The sequence below is a fragment of the Aphidius gifuensis genome, linkage group LG2 (assembly GCF_014905175.1).
Source record: "Aphidius gifuensis isolate YNYX2018 linkage group LG2, ASM1490517v1, whole genome shotgun sequence".
Taxonomy (NCBI): Eukaryota; Metazoa; Arthropoda; class Insecta; order Hymenoptera; family Braconidae; genus Aphidius; species Aphidius gifuensis.
In genome coordinates this window covers 615,444-634,817 of record NC_057789.1, presented here as the reverse complement: position 1 = coordinate 634,817, position 19,374 = coordinate 615,444, and the positions used below count along the sequence as shown (strand labels likewise).

Genomic DNA, 19,374 nt, shown 5'->3' with positions numbered 1-19,374 from the left:
TAGAATTGTAGAAAAAATACAAGATGAGGAAAAAAATACTCGAATTTCATTTTGTTCCATTCTAACGATAAATTAACCATTGAGATTCAATGCAGGCTTTTTTAAGATCTAAATCACTAGTTTTTATAGCTAAAAAAGTATCATTTATACGATTTTTAACTGCCACTTCTGCAGCAATAATTGTGTTGATTGTAACATTTGTGTTGCTGATATCAAGAAATTCAAGATCTGGATTATTTTTTATAAATTGAATGACACCAGCATCAGTAAGTTTGTTGCAATTAGAACAATTTAAACTTTTTATTCCCCTTAATTTGTCAATAAAATTGTCTTCAACATTATCGTTTATTCCAACATTAAGTTCTTTCAAATTTTTTAAACTCGTTAAAGCAATATAACCAGTTGAAGTGATGGAACAATTTTTAATATTCAAACATTTCAATAGCCTACAATTTTCAGCAATAGCAACAATAGCACCATCTCCAAGGTTGCAACAGAATACCAAATTTAAATTTTCAATATATTGCAATTTTGATATATCATCAAAAATTGATGCCTCCACTGTATTAGACCCATAAATTACCAGATGTTTAAGTTTTTTACAATTATTTAAAATTGCAACCATTACTTCTTCATTGATAAGATTTGTAAACCCAAATTTTAAATAATTAAGATTTTCTAATTTTGTTAATTTTATAGTAGATTCACTATTTAATTTATCAATATTTATGAATTCTAAATTATTGCAATACTTGATGATATTGTTGATTATTGCATCACTAGCTTTCCAGCGAATATTTAGATATACCAAGTTTTTCAAGTTTACCCAGTTTTCCATTTTAATTTCAGCCAGATCAACATCAAAACCTGGTGCATCAAGATGTTTTAGCTTTTTGCATTCATTGAAAATACCACTGAGTAGATCTGGAATAATTTCCAAATGACTATCCATGAAAGACACGTCTTTAATGTTGAGATGTTCCAAGTTTGAAAGTTGATTGAATGTAAAAATCTTATTAATAGTCGTACACTCTTGGAGATCGAGATAAACAAGTGTTGTTTTTTTTGATATTTCTTGAATAATATTGCTGATAATGGAAGAATGTATTGTCAACTTTCGAAGATTGGTAAATTTGTTTAAAGACTGAAACAAAATTAATTTAACAAGTTAGTATTCTTTCTTATGAATGACAATAAAAATAATTATGGACTAGCAATAAGTACTTACGATAATAAGTGATTGCGATACATAATAAGTTGAACAACAAACCTGAAAGTAAATAAATTTAAACGTTTGTATACTTTGATATTAATAACAAAAAAATATAATTATTGGCTAACGATAGCTACTTACGAACATACATACGCCTTGGTTCATACTTATTACTTCTGCCGATTCATGAGGAAAAAATAAATGAATTTCATTTATATCGTTTGGAAGACTATTCAGCATTTGACATTGAAATTTATCTCCAGTTACATGTATTTTAACGACTTTCAATTGCTTCAACTGTGTGCATGCTTCAACAAAGCGATCACTATAACAATCATCTTTATTTACGTCAATTTCAAATTCAAGTGTTGTTAAATTTTTGCAGTATTCAGCAATTATTGGCATGATACTTGAGTTACAAACTTTTGAAAGAATTAATTCTTTTAAGTAAATACCACAATTAAATAATATTTTTTCCACATATGATTGTGTTAAAATACATTTTTCATAACTACGAACAATTGCATCGCTACATTTGTATTTTTTAATGTCATGCCAAGCTAGTTGACAGGCCTCTTTCCATTTAGAACAAACTGGAATAGAAAATATTAAATTTAAAACAATTATATCAACAAACCAAATGATATATATTTCAGTGATTATACCTTGATCTACAGTTATTCTGTCAGATATTGGCAGCAGCATGAATATTTGTGCTAATGAATCATTATCAAGAGAGTTGATGAGATCCATTTTCTCGTCAACATCATCTGCAGAGACTTGTTGGTCTTTCTCAAAAAGTATCCTCTTTGTAGTCATCCTGACTTATGGGTAAATACTGTAAATATAAACAATACATGTTATTGGATTGTCAAGATTGTTGATTAAATATACAATGAAAAAATAATGATAAATTTAAATTCTTCATGTCAAATAATTTAATAATCAAATGAACATAGTTATAAATATATATTTTGTTTGATGATAAATAAAAAAATTGTTGATTAAAATATTAAAGAAAAAATAACCTATAAACACGTGTTTTGCAGTGTTTTCTATTGCTAATTAAATATTGATTCATCTGATCACAGAAAAATCAATTACAATCAGCAAAAACTTAAGGAAACATTTACCTGAATCGTAAATTATTTGAATGAAAAAAACTAAAAAAGAAGCTTTGTTATTACTTTTAATAATTATCTCAATCAACCTCTTTTTTTTTTTTTTTTTTATTGTTGTTATTGTTTTTGTTTTGAACTTTTGATGAGAGAGTGAAATAGAGATAAATATACCGATTGTTGGTATTAAGTTCGCTCTTTTATCAGAGGCGCCATATTTAAATTTACGACAGCCATATGTAAAAACGCTGATTATTGATTGGCCATTCCATATTCAAATATTCCGTTGACCAACCAATTAAAAATTTTTTAATATCTAACTTGACGTGAGATAATTTTCGGCGGCAATGATCATATGTTTTGCTCTGTCTTTCAAACACAATTTCGCAGTTGCCTCTTTTTTTTTTTTTTAATCTGGAATAATCTGGAATGTTTCAAAAATCAAATCACCGGCCTCATTAAAATTCATGGACCCCCGGGACTGCCCGCGACCTCTGATTTGGACGCAGTCATGGTAGAAATATACAGGTATGTCCATGCGCATACGTTTTTTTAAGCCAATAAAAAGTGCGGTCGCCATATATTTCTACCATGGACGCAGTAATTTTCCAGTTCCAGAGACTCAATATTTAATAGTAAATAAATATATACATTAATAAAAAATTGTGTGATTCAGTCTTGTTGTTGACCAAAAAATAACAATAATATAATATAAAAAATTAAAAAAAAAAAAAAACATTGTCAAATTATTCATTGTCTTTAATAAATTTTTTATAAATTGAATATCTAATCCATAGACATATTACTACGTTCTATACGAAATATTTTTAAAAAAATGTTCTATAAAATAATTTTTTTCTATTGTATTATTCATAACTGTAACGACAAAGATAAATTTTTTTATATCTTTTATACTTATGTAAATTTACAATGTTAAAAAAAAAAAGAAAAAAAAAATTATCGACCAAAATGTAATTAGGTATACAAAATTATCTTTTATTTATTAATTTTTTGGCTCAAAAAAACAATATAGAAATAAAAAAAATTTTTCTTTTTCAAATTTGAGTCTCATTTAATTAATTGAATAATTTTGTGACGTAATAAGTCTGATAATAATAATAATAATTTATATGACATTAATAATTATATGCCAAATAAACAACAATGAATTTACAAGTCTAGGTAAATTAATAAAATTGTAAACAATTAAATAAGACTCAAATTTGAAAAAAAAAAATTTTCAAATCAGTTCAACAACTCATCATCCTTTGAATTTCATTTTAAATCTAATTTTCCATAACTACATCTTTTGGATTATTAAAAAATTCAACAAATATGGAACAGTTAATTAGCAAAAATAATAATACAACAGCTTTGTAATGATTTTTTTGTAGAAATGTAGAAAAAATACAAGATGTACCTGCTGAGGAAAAAAAAATACTCCAATTCCATTCTAATCACAAGTTAACCATTGAGATTTAATGCAAGCTTCTTTCAGAACTGGATCACGAGTTTTTATAGCCAAAAAAGTATCATTTGTACGATTTTTAACTGCCACTTCTGCAGCAATGATTGTGTCAATTGTAACTTTTGGGATATAGCTGATATCAAGAAATTCAAGATCTGGATTATTTTTTATAAATTGAATGACACCAGCATCGGTAAGTTTTCTGCATCCAGAACAATTTAAACTTTTTATTCCTCTTAATTTGACAATAAAATTGTCTTCAACATTAGAGTTCCATTCAAGATTTAGTTTTTTCAAATTTTTCAAGCTCGTTAAAGCAACATAAGCAGTTGAAGTGATCGAACTCGGTCCAATATTTAAATTACATGCCAAATTTAAACTTTCAATATATTTCAATTTTAATAAATCATCAAAAATTGATGCCTCCACTCTATCATCTCCATGAATTACCAGATGTTTAAGTTTTTTACAATTATTTAAAATTGCAACCATTACTTCATTATTGATATTATTTGTCTTCTCAAATTTTAAATAATTGAGGTTTTCTAATTGTGTCAATTTTATAATAGATTCACTATTCAATGTATCGGTATTTATGAATTCTAAATTATTGCAATACTTGATGATTTTTTTGATTATTGCATCACTAGCTTGCCAGCGAATATTTAGATATACCAAGTTTCTCAAGTTTACCCAGTTTTCCATTTTAATTTTAGCTAGATCAACATGAAAATCTGGTGCATCAAGATGTTTTAGATTTTTGCATGTATTAAAAATACCACTGAGTAGATTTGGGTTAGACCAAGTGAAGGATACGTCCCTCACGTTGAGATGTTCCAAGTTTATAAGTTGATTGAATGTAAAATTCGCTTGGTTAGTCGTACATTTTTGGAGATCGAGATAAACAAGTGTTGTTTTTTTTGATATTTCTCGAATAATCTCGGTGATATTGTAAGAACGTATTGTCAAACTTCGAAGATTGGTAAATTTTCTCAAAGACTGAAACAAAATTAATTAAACAAAGTTAATATTTTTTCTTATGAATGACAATAAAAATAATTATTGACTGACAATAAGTACTTACGAAAAGTGATGGTGAATCACCACAAGGGAAAATTCGGTTCTGAAGAAAAATAAATTTAAAAGGTTTGTATTCTTTCATATTAATGACAAAAAAATATAATTATTGGCTAACTATAACTGCTTACCATAAACCATGCTTCTGCCTGTTCAAAGGGTCTAATAAATAAATGAATTTCATTTATATCTTTTGGAAGACTATTCAGTATTTTAAATTGAAATTTATCTCTAGATTCATGTATATGTATTTTAACGACTTTCAATTGCTTTAACTGTGTGAATGCTTCAACAGAGCGATCAGTATAACAATCATTTTTATTTACGTCAATTTCAAATTCAAGTGTTGTTAAATTTTTGCAATATTCAACAATTACTGGCATGATACTTGAATCACAAACTTCTGAAAGAATCAATTCTTTCAAGTAAATACCACAATTGAGCAATATTTTTTCTACGTGTGATTGTGTTAAAATACATTTTTTATGATTACGAACAATTGTATTGGTACATTTGTATTTTTTAATGTCATACCAAGCTAGTTGACAGGCCTCTTTCCATTTGGAACAAACTGAAATAGAAAATATTAAATTTGAAACATTAATATCAACAAACTAAATAATATATATTCTAATGATTCTTTTACCTTCATCCATAGTTATCCTGTCAGATATTGGCAACAGCATAAATATTTGTGCCAAGGAATCATTATCAAGAGAGTTGATGAAATCCTTTATCTTGTCAACATCATAATCCATTTTCTCCTCAACATAATCTGTAGAGCCTGTAGAGACTTGTTTATTTTTCTCAATACATATCCTCTTTGCACTCATCATGACTTATGAGTAAATACTGCAAAATACTGTAAATATGAACAATACATATAATTGTTGGACTGTCAAGATTGTTAATCAAATATACAATAAAACCATAATGATAAATTTAAATTTTTTATGTCAAATAATATAATAATCAAATGAACATAGTTAAATATTTATATTTTGTTTGACGATAAATAAATGAAGAAATTGTTGATTAAAATATTGAAGAAAAAATAACCTAAACAAGTGTTTTTTATCACTAAGCAAATATTGATTTATCTGACTACAGAGAAGTCAATTAAAATCAGCAAAAATTTAAGGAAACAATTACCTGAATCGTCAATTATTTGAATGAAAGAAAGCTTTGTTAATTATTATTACTTTTAATAATTTATATCAATCAACCTCTTGTTTATTTTTATTTGTTATTGTTTATTATTTTTTTTTTTTTTTCTGTTGTTTATTTGTTGGTATTAAGTACGCTCTTTTATCGATATCGCAAAGCGAAGGCGCCATATCCAGCCTATCCATATGTAAAATCATATGTAAATGATTGGCCATTGATCTATTAATATCTAACTTGACGTGAGATAATTTTTGGCGGCAATGACCATATGTTTTGCTCTGTCTTTCAAACACAATTTCGCAGCTGCCTTTTTTTCTTTCTCATCTGGAATAATCTAAAATGTTCTAAAATCTCATTGAAATTGTTAAAATTCATGGACCCCTGCGACTATTTTTTATACCATTTTATATACTATTTTCATAAACTTGAAAAAAATGTACCTAAAGATTATCATCAAAATATATTTCAAATTATAAATTTTTTTCATATTCATAAAAAAAATGTTTTATTTATTTACTCTACAATTTGAATTATTATTTCAGCAATTTAAAAAATATAAAAAATTATTTTAATTAATATTTTTGATTTTTCTTAATATAATTAGGATTTTATAAAGTGAAAAATTATTTTTAAAATTTATTGATTTAATTACTAGTCTCTAATTTTTTTTGGATTAATTTATTAATTTTTCTTCAATAATTTGTTTGTAAAAATGTGGAAAATTTACCTGTTTGATTGAAAATCGATTGAGATTTAATGCAAGCTCTTTAAAGCTCTGCATTAAAAAAGTTTTTACCTTTTCATTCGTGTTTCCCGCCAATCTTACCTTGGTATTAATAATTTAAAAAATAAAACTGAAACATATTTAAGCGCAGAATCCATAAACCACCCCTCCAGGAAAATCAACCCCCAACTAGTATCACTGCTTATCATGTTTTATCCTGGTAAATGTGGTGGTAGTATAATGGTGCAGGCGAGCCGCATCTGTCCAATAGCAACAATCTTCCTCACAATTTTTATAAACCAAGTAAGAAAAAGTACAAAAAAAAAAATAAAAATAAAAAAAAGCACACACACTCATCGAAATACCAAACAGTTATAATTTAATTTTTAACAAAATACATAAACATTAAAATCATACAATAAGGTGAACATTTTAAATATTAATTTTCTTTTTATTTTTCCAACATAATCAAGTATAAATACGCGCAAGTGAAAATTTCAATTCGCATCTGCCACACTGAAAATTTCGATCAATACACGAAGCTTGTCATTGTGTGTATACATTATTATTATTATTATATTTTTTTCTCCAATTAATTTTATCAAATATTTTCATAATCAAATTTTAATTAAAACAAACCACTTGACATTAAAATTTTCCTATGAAAAAAATAATTACAAGTGCAATAATAATTTTTTTTCAATAATTTTTCAAAGGTATCTGCTAAATTCTGCAATGGAGGGCATGTGTAAGTTGTTTTTTTTTTATAAATAAAATTTATTTAATTGTAAAATAATATATTTAATGAAAAATATATTTATTATACAGCTGCTCTCCACCAAAAGAGTGTTGCTCTCTTGGTTGTTGCTACATGTACTCACAGCCAACAACAACATTCACAGAAATGTTGTCAATCTTGATTTGGACCTATTGGTATCTTTGGTAAGTCCTAATAAATAATATTAAAATGATGATTAACAAATTAAAATAAATAATTAATTTTAGGGCAGCAATATTGGCAGGATTGACACTTGCTGCAGTATGTGGCTGTTGGTTGTGGCAACGAAGAAATGATGACTTGTCAGATGATGGAAATGGATCTGAACGTGCATCATCAACATCATGCTATGCACCACCTCATTACAGTAGATGTAGTTCATTTGTTCAAGCTCTTCCACCACCATACAATGAGGTAAAATTAATTATTCAAATATTTTTTCTATTGTTAGATTGTGTTGCCAACTGGTCAATTGATTTTTTTTTTTTCAAATAATAAGGTGACTTCAAAGCCAGATTTATATCCACTTGTTATTGGTTTTGATGAAGGAATTGGTAAAGGACCATCTGGTTTTGTTATGAGATATTTTCGTACATTATCACATGCAAGTACACTTGATTCATTGAGTTCAAGTTTTATGTGTAATGTTGTTAATGAAGCAAATACAATAATACCACCACCATATTCATGCAATAATAGTATTGATGAATTATCAGTTATGGAATGTGATAGAGGAGGTGGTGGCGGTGGTGGTGGTGATACTTGTGATGGTGGATCAATTGTATCACTTGGTAATAATAGAACAACATCAGACATATCAAGTTTAGCTGCACAATCACCATGTTCACCACCCCGAGCAACTAGTCCAACAATAGAGGTAAAATTATTATTGCATTTTTAAAACAAAAAGAAATATAATTTTAATTATTTAATTAATTTTTCTTTAGTTACGTGAATTACTTGATAAAATTCAACAATTACCACATGAAAATAGTTATTCATCTTATCAAAGTAGACCATCAATATTAAATACACAATTAAATAATAATCAACAACAACAACAACAACAACAATTAACAAGTCCAAATGATTGTCCATTATCACGTATGCGTCGTGCACGTGGAAAAATGTACATGCCACTTGGACAATCATCAATAAAAAGTAAAAATAAAAGATGGTTATCAAGATCAGCACCAACAACACCATCGGGAACAATACCAATGACACTATTGCCTGGACAAAGTAGTATGAGGCCTTCTGATTTAAATGATAATTATAATCAACAAGCTGTACCATTATTGTCTGAACAAGATGAAAATATTGGTAATAATGTTCTTACTGAACAAGAAGAAGAAACACAACAATTATGACAAAAATATTAACATTAATAATCAACAAATTAAATATGATAAAATTAATTTGCGATAAAGCTAATTAAGGCCAGAAAATTATTTTCTTTTTTCTTTTAATTTAAAATAGTAATATTTCGGTGATTATTAAAAAAACGAAAAAAAAAAAACAATTAAGACTGTCAATGTTGAATGAGATATTTTACCTCATTCAATTAATAAAAAATAATAAATGATTTGTGAAATTAATTAAAAAATGATAATGATGATTTTTATTGATAAAAAAAAAAATTATTTAAATACACCACAGTATTTGTTGGTGAATTATTTATTTCGATAAACTAAGCCAAAAAAATAACGAGTTTGTAGATAATTTGAGTCAAATATATTTAAAAAAAATTTGTATTCTACGTGGTTCATGATAAAGTTGTTAATTAAGCTTCTTTATTATAAATAATAATTAAAATTTAAAAAATAAAAAAGTTATATACAATAAAAAAAAAAAAAAAAGGAAAATTACATCGAAAAAAATTCAAGTATTTTATCGCTTTAAAATTATTATTAATTAAAAGGTTGATTCTTAAGTAGCTGATTTTTAAATTGTTTATTGAATAATATATTAATAAATTTCATTCAAATGGCCAACGGGAGATTTTAAATTTAATATTGGTTGATATAAAAAATATTGATAATTATAATGCGTCCAAGACAATATTGTTAAATATTTTAATTAATAATTGACGCAGTTACGAAATAATGTTAATACCAATTCCGTCAGTTTATTTAAAAATAAAATATAATAAAATAGTTGAAGGCTTTTTTTGGTACTGATTGAGAAATAAATAAGCAAATAAATAAATAAATAAAATAATGGCATAGATCATTGTCCATTGCACAGATCCTTAATAGAAATAAATAAATAAATTGGCAGCACGCACACTGTATCATGAAAAGTGTAGTAGTAATTAAGACTAGAAAAAAATAACAATTAATTAAATAAATGAATGAAATATTTGGGTGAAAATGCTAAGGACTTAATTCTGATAAATTTGAAAATAATATCATGTACTGCATTACGTATTGTCATGTATTTTTTTATAAACAATATACTAAATATGTAATAAATAATAAATTCAAGCTTTTATGAAGTTTTCAAAAATGTAAATTTAAATGTTTTTTAATTATTTTCTATTTGCCTTACCAATTTTAGAAATATCTACTGACTTTAAAAAACTTGAAAATAGTTTGTTTTTTTATTAACATTGATAACCACTTGCAAATAAAAATTTATAATTTATTTTTTTAATTTTCAGATCATTGATATTTACTAATAAATAAATGACAAAAAGGTTTGGATTAATAATAAATATAAATCAAACTTTTTTGGTGAAAATTCAATATCAATATTTATTAATTCATTATTACTTAATTTTTTTTCACAACATAGTTCACGTTATGCAAAAACAATCAATTGATAAATATCAATATACAGTATGTTTATTAGACGGATAATTATTTTTTTTTTAAAATTTTTTTTTTGTGCGATTATTCCATCACTAGGACGTCAATACTATAAATATTATGATAAATTATTTTAAATCTTGCTTGATATGAAATAGACATCGATATATCACACCATAAATTATTTTATTTTTTTTTAAATAAAAAATAAACATTAACAACAAAATGAAAAATATGTTTACTATAATTTTTCTTTGTGGCATTAATTTTTTTTCAAAAAAAATTAATAAAAAGAAAAACTAATATATAAATTTTGATTTAAAAATAATATTACATGGAAATGTATTGTCATTTGTAGAAAATACTATTGAATTATTAAATAAAATACATAATTACATATTAAAAAAATTATTTTAATAATTATAAACAATCAAACATTGTGCCCGGATAAAATAAATATCACATATTCAATTTGAAAAATTAATTTTTTTCCTTTTAAATATATTTTGTACAAATAATATTATGAAAAAGATTTTTTTTATAAATTTTATTATAAGTATAATTTAATACTTGCTGTGATTATTTATTATTACTTTTTTTTTATCATTCAAAACTACATTTTTACTACATTTATTTACACGCATAATATAGCTAATATTATTTTGAATCAATGTCATGTTTATCAGACTATTTGTTTGTATAATCCCATAGTTATAAAAAGTATAAAAAAGAGATTCTATTGACTGATTTTAAATTGATTTAAACTGAGATAAAAATTGACTTTATAAAATTGTATATAAATTTTTAAAAAAGACAAAGGCATTGTTTTAAAAGATCGTTGATGTCATGTTTTTTTTTTTTATTAAATATAATTAATTTAAGCACTACTTGTGTGACTATTTGTTCCACTAATGGCACTGAATAATGCAGAACTATTTCTTTTGAAACTTCCAATATATTCATCTGGCCATACTGATTCACCAAGTAATGACGATAAATTTTGACAAAATTTTTGATAATTTTCTCTCAATACTTCTTGATATTCTTGTTGATCATTTGTTATTAATTTACTATTAATTTGTAATGCTGTATAACAAATTTTAACAAATTCACGAAATACATCTTTTAATTCTTCAACTTTATCATCTGGATATTGTGGTGATAATGCTGGATCTAAAAATGCTGATGCATATGCCAATGGTCCAGCATTAACTGTTACACAAACACTACCCTGTAAACGTAATTGTAATTTTTTAGCATCAGCTGGTGCAATTAATGCAACATCTTCAAGTTCTTGTACTCTTTGACGCATTTCATCAAGTGCAACTTCAATTGGACTTAATGATATTACTTTTTTATCAATTATTTTAATTCTTTTTTTAATATATGGAAAATAATAATCTGTTTTAACAATTGTACGTCTTTTCCATTGTTCTTCTGGATTACCACGTGGTTTACCATCATTTGTAAATGGTGTTTCAAACATAAACCAGCATATATCATGATTTTGTTCAAATTCAGTTGGACGTGAATCTAATTCGTATTTTTCAAAATATGGTGTCACATGTGTTACTTGTATGTATGCTATTTTTTGATCAAGTGTTGATTGATCAATTGGTGCTGAGTCCATAATCATTTTAACATTTTCAAAACCAAATTTATCTGAGTATAGCCGATGTAAACGTTCTGATATTTCTGATAATGATGTTACTTTTGGCTCTTTGTAAATGTATTCTTGACAATTTTCATCTTCAAAATATGCTGAGCCAAAAAATGCAACTCTATAAAATCTACCAAGTAAACGTTTACCTGTTTTAGTTACTTCAACAATTTTTGTACATGCATTATTTAAATTTGAATAACATGTTGATAATGCAACGTAATTTCTTTTATTTTCATATATTGGAATAATCAAACGATAAAGTGAACCAAGAACCTCAAAACGTTCAGCTTTTTCCAACATTTCAGCACAACTTTCAAGTTGTTGTAATAAAATTGACTCGTTGTAGTGAATATCCTGTACCCCTGTTTAATTTATCAAATAAAAGTAAATTAATAAATTAATAATATTATCAGGTAATTGTAAAACAACAATACTAAATTAACAAAAAAACAAACAAAAAAAAAACAAATAACTAAGAAAATACAAAAATCATGCAAACCACAAACATGACCACAACATACAAATCTCACCAGCATCTAGTTTTAATCCTCTTTCATCTTTTGATATATTTATTGATATTTTATCAAATGCTTCAGCTCCCCATGAGTTCATATTTTTTAATTTTAAATATTCAGCCATGAGTGCAGCAATATGAAGTTGACAACATGCAGCCTGATGGAAAAAAAAAACCATTAAAATTATAATATTAACAAAAAAAAAATGGTCAAATAGTTTAGCTATTATTTTTCATTAAAAAATAAGGAAAAAAAAAACTGATAAGCTTGGAAATAACGTGGTGTGCTTGATGACTCATTGACACGTATTTTTTCCGGTTTTTTTTTTCATAAAAAATATACTAATCACGTTATAAAAAAATAAATTAAAATATTTATAAATTTTTTAAATATTCACTGTTATTAGTAATATTATTTTTAGGCAAAAAAAAAATGTTAAAAGTTAAATTTTAATTAAAATAATAATTACCTCTGAAAAATTTCCGTCTCTTGCATGATTTCTTGCCATTGTTTCAAGCCAAGTGTGTCTCAATTCTGGTGTACTTGCATATGAATTAGCCAAGCTGTGTTGCAAGTCAACAAGCATTTCTGGATCATTGTTGTGTTCTCTCATTTGTGCTGTTGCCATTAGAACAGTACGTATACGTTTGTTCAAGTCTTTAACTTCAACTGGAAAGCCACTGCCTTTCATGACTTTATCTGATGACGCATAACTATTTATAAGTGATAATGACTCTTGAAACCTTGAATTGTTTAGGCCAATGACATTGCCCAACATTTGTGACACTGATATTATCACCTAGATAATAGAAAAAAAAAAAAAACAAAATGTTTAAAATACAAAAATATAAAAAATGTTATTTTATAAATACCTGAAGATGAACTCTTGTTATTCCTTTTCTACTTGTAAATTCAAAATTACTTCTCATCAATAAATACAATAAAGCACATGACTCTTGTCTAATTGAACTTAATTTACTATTACAACATCTCAACAGCTCATAACAAAGTCTACCACAAAATACTGCATTACCTTGAAACAATGCAATTGAATAATTATTTAAAAATGCTCGCAAACTAGCAAATACATGACGTAACATTGTTTCAGATTGTCCAATTTGTAAATATGTCAAATAAATATTAAATAATTTTTCCATTATTAAATTATCACCACCATCAATTAGTAATATATTTTTAAAATGTATACAAAATAAACCAACACAATCAAGTGTTATAAGACCAATTTCAGTTGACATATTTGCATCAAGTAATGCCTGATGATATTTACTATGATCTTCATCAATTAAATTATCTCTTATTGTTGTATTATGTGGTTGTAATGTACCAGTTGCTGTTGTTCCAATGTCTGTTGTTGTTGTTATTGTTGTATTATTACTATCATTATTTGTTATAAAATCTGGTGGTGCCATACGTGCTGGTAATGTCATGGATTTAATTGTTTTTGGTTTACCATTAATCATACTTGGACTAGATGTTATTTGTCGTTTTCCAATATACTTAAAATGATATAAACTCATTTCGATAATTGTAAAAAAATTTAACAACTCATTGTCTGATAGCTGTTGCCACCATCCTATTATTTGTTGATCATTTAAATATTTAACAACAAATAAAAAACATAACAATATATCTTTTGTTTCAGATGGCTGTAACTTGTCAAATCTTGGTGATGATGTTTGTGTTACACTCAATGATCTTGAGTGTCCATTTTGATCAGCATTATTATTATTTGTAATTGTTAAATTTTGTGTATTAATTGGATCAATAATAGCATCACGTGCAATTGTTGTTTCTTGTGATACATGTGAATGTGATGCACTTGATAATGTTGAATTATTTGATGCAATACTTGAATTTGAATAACCATTTTCTAAACTTTGTCCAGCAATTGCTGCAAAATATGTTGAATCACGTAAATGCATTGATGATCTTATTGGTGATTGATGTGTATCAACATAAAGAGTAAATCTATTGATTGATTTAACTGGTGTATCAGTTGTTGTTGTTGTTGTTGTTGATGATAGCTGATTTGATAAATATGAATTACTTGATGATAATATTCCATTTTGTTTTTTTGGCTCAATTTTATATGGATCTTGTTGTTCAATTATTTCAAAACGATTTAAATTATCCAAAACAATACCTAACCATGGTATATATATTGATGCTATTCTACTTAATTGTCCTTTATTTTGATATCTATCATCTAGCTCATGTTTAGCAAGTAAATCACGTAGTGTTGTTATTGCTATTTTACGTGTTTGTATTACTTCATTTAACGATGATTTAACTTCTTGCAATAAAAGACCAACAAGAAAATGATGTTTACAAAAATCTTGTGATAAACAATATTCAAACATCAAATCTGTAAATAAATTATTATAAAATATTAAGTATTAATTGGGAAATAAAAGCTTAGAAAATTTAATTAAATGATTCAAATAGTTTGATGAATTATTAATAGAAATAAATGAAACATACCATCGACTTCTGGCTCAGGTGTTTCTGAGCCTAATTTAAATGAAGCAAGTAAAATAAAAAATAATATACATGATAATATTATTAAATAATTTTCATAATTATTATAATAATAATTAATAAATTTGATAATTAAAAATATCAATGATATATTATAAATATATTTACCTTTATTATTTGTTAATCTTGTATGTATCATTGGTAAATTAAATAATATATAATGTTCATGTGAACATATTATTTGTAAAAATGTAAATTTAAAATCATGTAATATTTTTGGATCACCAGGTTTAAAATTATCCATATAATTATTAATTAATGAAAATACAAATCCACGATCCATAAATGTTAAACATTTTTTTAAAAATAAACCTAAACTTTTATTTAATTCATGTGTTTCAATTGGCATATCTTTATATTTATTCATTAAATATGGTGTTACAATTTGTATTAGCTGTTTAATTGCATTATGATAATCAATTGGAAATCTTTCATTTCTTCTCATTTTAATTCTTTCAGATATAAGCATATGTTGTGCCATACTTTTAACCATAATATCAAAAAAAAACCATGAATGATGCATAAATTTATTAACAACAAGAAAATCTGGATTACTTGGTTGTAATAATAATGGTAAATATTTTGCCAATTGTTCATGTACAGTTGTCATTGACGCTGTTGTTGTTGTTGTTGCTAAAGATGAAGATAAAGATGAAGATGTTGTATCTTTAATTGGTGGTACAAATACATATTTAACATATGTTTTTAATATATCTTTTCTTCCAGCTTTATGAATTAAATTAATTAAATGTATAATAAGACAAATAATACAAATACCAACTTGTTCACTTGGTGCTGGTGAACATGTTAACAATGAAAATAATTGATTTAATATTGTTGGTAAAAATGTTATGGCTGTTGTTAATTGTATGGCATGTGCTGCTTTTAATATTTTACATGTTTCATTATCAGATGGTATACCAGATAGCTTATTGTCATGTATTTTTTCAGCATGTAAAAAAAAATTATGTAAATGTGAATCACGTGTAAATACTGTTGATACAAGTTGATATGACACTGTAAATATTTGTTTTTGTCCATCAATCCATGTTATATCTGGGCCAGCATTACCTTTACCAAGACCAAGTGGTTTTATTGATAAATAACCTGGTGGTAAATGTGTTGATACTGACAAATGTTGTATATTTGTATCAATATCAACCATAAGTTTACCTTTTTGTAATAATAGTAACCATGAATAACCAACACAATTTTCAATTGTATTATCTTTTTTTTTATTCATATCGCAACTAATATGATAAAATGAAAATAATAAATGATGTTTTGCATGTAATTTTGTTGGTAGACGTATTTTAATTTCTTCATACCATGATGGTATTGAATTATGATGTAAAACAGCACAATTAACACGTTTTGTTAAAATTTTATTTGAACCTGGTTTACTATATATACAATTTAATGATTTTTCATCATTACAATCATCATCATCACGTAGTTCAACAACAAGTGCAATATTTCTAGCACGATTAAATATTTTTTGTGTATCAAAATTTAATGTTTGTGGATAAATATAAAGATGATTTGTATAATTTGTATATGGATTAATATCTTTTTCAATTAAATTATCAAATTCAATAATTTCAATTGTTGGTTTAGCTATTGGTGGTAATGGAAATGGTTTTAGCGGGGTTAATGATGTTGTTAATGTATTATCTGGTATATCAATTAATGGTTCAATTGTTAATTTAATCCATCCAGGTATTATTGTTAATTTACTTAGCTTATCTGGTTTACGATATTCATTTAATAATTTTAATATATCATCATCACGTAATTTATTTGGTTCTTGACGATATATTGCTGGAAAATCAGATGATACATCAAGTTCATTACTGTATAAACGAAATAGAGGTCTTGCTGACCATGCAAATGGCATTTTATAATTTCCTAAACGTTGACAACATGAACGTACATTTTTATGTACTTTTAAACCTAAACGTGGATCTTTTGTTGCACGTATATATGGCTCAGATGTTTGACAAATACTACCTTGAAGAATTTTTTCAATTCTAACAACAAGAAATATATCTGGATGTGGATTATTTATACTAAATATTGCTTGTCTTGGATACATTATCCATTTATTTGGAATATTTTTTAAATCATCTGGTAGTTCATCATTGTCATTAACATTTCCATTTCCATTTGCATTATGATTACCATTTTGTTTGGTTTTTTTATCATCATCATCACCATTATTATTATCACCATTTGTTATGACATTTGGACTCAATTCATTTGTCATATCACGTACAATTTCATGATTAATATCAAAATGAAAATTTTCAGATAATTTTCTACCATTTCTTGCATCAAATAAACACAATGTCGTTTGATATGGCTCAACTTGACACAATGTTTCATTCTCATCAATTGGTGCTTGTAAACGAAATTTTAATGTTTCACATTTAACAAATATTCTTTGACCAAATTGTTCTTTATATGGCTCAATTGTCATATCATTAAATGGAGTTGTTGGATTTGATTTACTTACAGATGTCATATTACAATTATTATTATAAAAATTAAATAATTTTTTTCTATTTTCACGACGTGTTATTAATATACTTGAATCAGTTTCACGTGAATATTTAATTAATTGTGGATTCATTGATTGTTCAAGACCTTTTAATGTACCATATACTGGTGGTGGTGGCATTGGTGATGGTGGTGGTGTTTGACTTGTTCTTTCTAATGATGCTGCACGTTTTTCTTCTTGTTGTTTATAATGTTGTAATACTGTTGTTAGCTTTAATAACCATTCTTGCATGTCATTTTCATTATCAGCAGCAAATGTATATGATTTATGTGTACCACTCATTTTTAAATCAAAACAATATCTACCACGTTTTGGATTACGTATAACTTCTGTACAAAAATCCATAATAATTGCTAATTTTGTTTCACCTTTTTTATCATCTTTAAATAGTTCAAGTATATATGTACCATCAACTTCTTGACGTAAATGACAAAAACGTCGTTTAAATGATTTTGATCCAATATTAACAAACATTCTATCACTAATACCAATATCAGGACCTTTCATTAAATATCCTTCTTTAGTTATACCATCAATTTTTGTAATATCATCATCAATTTGGTCAACATCAATGTCAATTTCATATATTTCATCTTTAAGTTCATCTAATTTTTGTAATTTTGGCAATTCAGAATATGTACCACTGTATGATGCATATTTATAGTGTACTAAATTCCAATTTGATGCATAACTACGTAAACATTCTTTAGTTAATAGACTTTCTGTTCCATCACTCACCTCTAATATTTTTTCAACAATTGGCTCCACTGTTCTGTGTCTTCTTGGTAAAACAATTTGCTATAAAATTAAATAAACAAAAAAAAACAACCATCATTAAAAGGTTTTATTTGAAAAAAAAAAAATAATAGTAGCTAGATGATGATGGGATGAATGAAGACACTGTCTTGACTCATTTACCATGAAAAAAAAAAGTTAGTCTAAAAATAAATTTACTCACTGAAACATCATCAGGTGGATATAATAATAATTCACGCTGTGGATCATTTTGCATTAATGTTTTATTTTTTAATACAAAACTTTCAAAGTCAATGGGTTCAACAAGGTGTGGCTTATTCTGAAAATAAATTGTTATAAATTAATTTTTAAAATTGAATAATAAATAAATTATTTATATACTATTTTTTTATTTTAATAATAAAATTATAATTTTGATTTTAATGTTGTTATCAATGTCATTAAACAATGTGGTTAAAAGATAATGATAATAATTATTTTTTTTTAGTTAAATAAACAAGAGGAAGTTTTGTACATCCAGGAAATTGATAATTGATGTCATTTTGATAATGAAAAATTAAATTTCATGCAGATAATATAATGACGTTTATTAAATAGTTTAAATTATTGATAAGAATTGATAGTTTATCATGTTAATTTGATATGTCAATGTCATTTAAAAAATTAATTATACCTGGACAGTTGTTTCACGAACAACCTGAGATACAGTTTCTCGTAATTGTGCTGCCATTCCAACTTTTCCAAGACCTCTTGTAAATTTTCTTTCACTCATTTTTATGAATTATTATATTACAACTTATTTATCATTATTGTTAATTAATATTTTACACAAATTAATCTTTATTATTTATTTGGAGTAAACACACACACCATCATGTCATCCTGTGTCATCCGCACCCAAAAAAAAAAAAAGAGTTGTCAGCCATTTTTGTTGGAATCGATTGTTTTTTATTATCGACTTTTAAT

At 25.6% G+C, this 19,374-nt stretch overlaps 3 protein-coding genes across 9 annotated transcripts; 1 reads left to right on the top strand and 2 right to left on the bottom strand.

Annotated features, from left to right (window-relative positions):
• On the bottom strand, window positions 1-6,197 carry LOC122848083 (F-box/LRR-repeat protein fbxl-1-like). Of its 2 annotated transcripts, XM_044145908.1 has the most exons (7): window positions 5,008-5,419; window positions 4,884-4,922; window positions 3,752-4,798; window positions 1,879-2,051; window positions 1,355-1,806; window positions 1,229-1,270; window positions 1-1,144 (listed from the first exon to the last, which is right to left on the bottom strand). In XM_044145908.1, the coding sequence occupies exons 4-7, from the start codon at window positions 2,030-2,032 to the stop codon at window positions 62-64; spliced, it is 1,731 nt and encodes a 576-aa protein (XP_044001843.1). In that variant the 5' UTR covers window positions 2,033-2,051; window positions 3,752-4,798; window positions 4,884-4,922; window positions 5,008-5,419; the 3' UTR covers window positions 1-61. The 2 variants fall into 2 exon arrangements, with proteins under 2 accessions (XP_044001843.1, XP_044001844.1); XM_044145909.1 differs by lacking the exons at window positions 1-1,144; window positions 1,229-1,270; window positions 1,355-1,806; window positions 1,879-2,051 and adding exons at window positions 5,523-5,738; window positions 6,029-6,197 and having other exon boundaries at window positions 3,227-4,798; window positions 5,008-5,447.
• An 804-nt stretch (window positions 6,198-7,001) lies between these two features.
• On the top strand, window positions 7,002-9,135 carry LOC122848112. 3 transcript variants are annotated; one of them, XM_044145950.1, is made up of 6 exons: window positions 7,002-7,070; window positions 7,484-7,515; window positions 7,596-7,709; window positions 7,773-7,959; window positions 8,045-8,422; window positions 8,493-9,135. In XM_044145950.1, exons 1-6 carry the CDS (start codon window positions 7,008-7,010, stop codon window positions 8,913-8,915), a joined length of 1,197 nt encoding a protein of 398 aa, XP_044001885.1. In that variant the 5' UTR covers window positions 7,002-7,007; the 3' UTR covers window positions 8,916-9,135. The 3 variants fall into 3 exon arrangements, with proteins under 3 accessions (XP_044001885.1, XP_044001886.1, XP_044001887.1); XM_044145951.1 differs by lacking the exon at window positions 7,002-7,070 and adding an exon at window positions 7,106-7,190 and having other exon boundaries at window positions 8,493-9,134; XM_044145952.1 differs by lacking the exon at window positions 7,002-7,070 and adding an exon at window positions 7,198-7,318 and having other exon boundaries at window positions 8,493-9,134.
• Window positions 9,136-10,272: 1,137 nt separating this feature from the next.
• Window positions 10,273-19,295, bottom strand: LOC122848049 (dedicator of cytokinesis protein 9). Of its 4 annotated transcripts, none has more exons than XM_044145825.1 (8): window positions 19,082-19,295; window positions 18,611-18,727; window positions 15,201-18,450; window positions 15,036-15,065; window positions 13,406-14,919; window positions 13,003-13,332; window positions 12,549-12,690; window positions 10,273-12,380 (listed from the first exon to the last, which is right to left on the bottom strand). In XM_044145825.1, the coding sequence occupies exons 1-8, from the start codon at window positions 19,178-19,180 to the stop codon at window positions 11,233-11,235; spliced, it is 6,630 nt and encodes a 2,209-aa protein (XP_044001760.1). In that variant the 5' UTR covers window positions 19,181-19,295; the 3' UTR covers window positions 10,273-11,232. The 4 variants fall into 4 exon arrangements, with proteins under 4 accessions (XP_044001760.1, XP_044001759.1, XP_044001761.1 ...); XM_044145824.1 differs by having other exon boundaries at window positions 10,274-12,380; window positions 12,540-12,690; XM_044145826.1 differs by lacking the exon at window positions 15,036-15,065 and having other exon boundaries at window positions 10,937-12,380; window positions 12,540-12,690.
• Window positions 19,296-19,374: the final 79 nt, after the last annotated feature.

Excerpts from the sequence above, each read along its gene's own strand:
- LOC122848083 (XM_044145908.1), bottom strand. The coding sequence starts at position 2,032 with ATGACTACAAAGAGGATACTTTTTGAGAAAGACCAACAAGTCTCTGCA. Across the intron at positions 1,271-1,354 it reads ACCAAGGCGTATGTATGTTC|GTTTGTTGTTCAACTTATTA; the intron begins GTAAGTAGCTAT and ends ATTTACTTTCAG. Across the intron at positions 1,145-1,228 it reads TATCGCAATCACTTATTATC|TCTTTAAACAAATTTACCAA; the intron begins GTAAGTACTTAT and ends ATTTTGTTTCAG.
- LOC122848112 (XM_044145950.1), top strand. The coding sequence starts at position 7,008 with ATGGTGCAGGCGAGCCGCATCTGTCCAATAGCAACAATCTTCCTCACA. Across the intron at positions 7,516-7,595 it reads TTCTGCAATGGAGGGCATGT|CTGCTCTCCACCAAAAGAGT; the intron begins GTAAGTTGTTTT and ends TTTATTATACAG. Across the intron at positions 7,960-8,044 it reads TTCCACCACCATACAATGAG|GTGACTTCAAAGCCAGATTT; the intron begins GTAAAATTAATT and ends TCAAATAATAAG.
- LOC122848049 (XM_044145824.1), bottom strand. The coding sequence starts at position 19,180 with ATGAGTGAAAGAAAATTTACAAGAGGTCTTGGAAAAGTTGGAATGGCA. Across the intron at positions 15,066-15,200 it reads AAGATTAACAAATAATAAAG|GCTCAGAAACACCTGAGCCA; the intron begins GTAAATATATTT and ends CATTTAAATTAG. Across the intron at positions 13,333-13,405 it reads TAACAAGAGTTCATCTTCAG|GTGATAATATCAGTGTCACA; the intron begins GTATTTATAAAA and ends TCTATTATCTAG.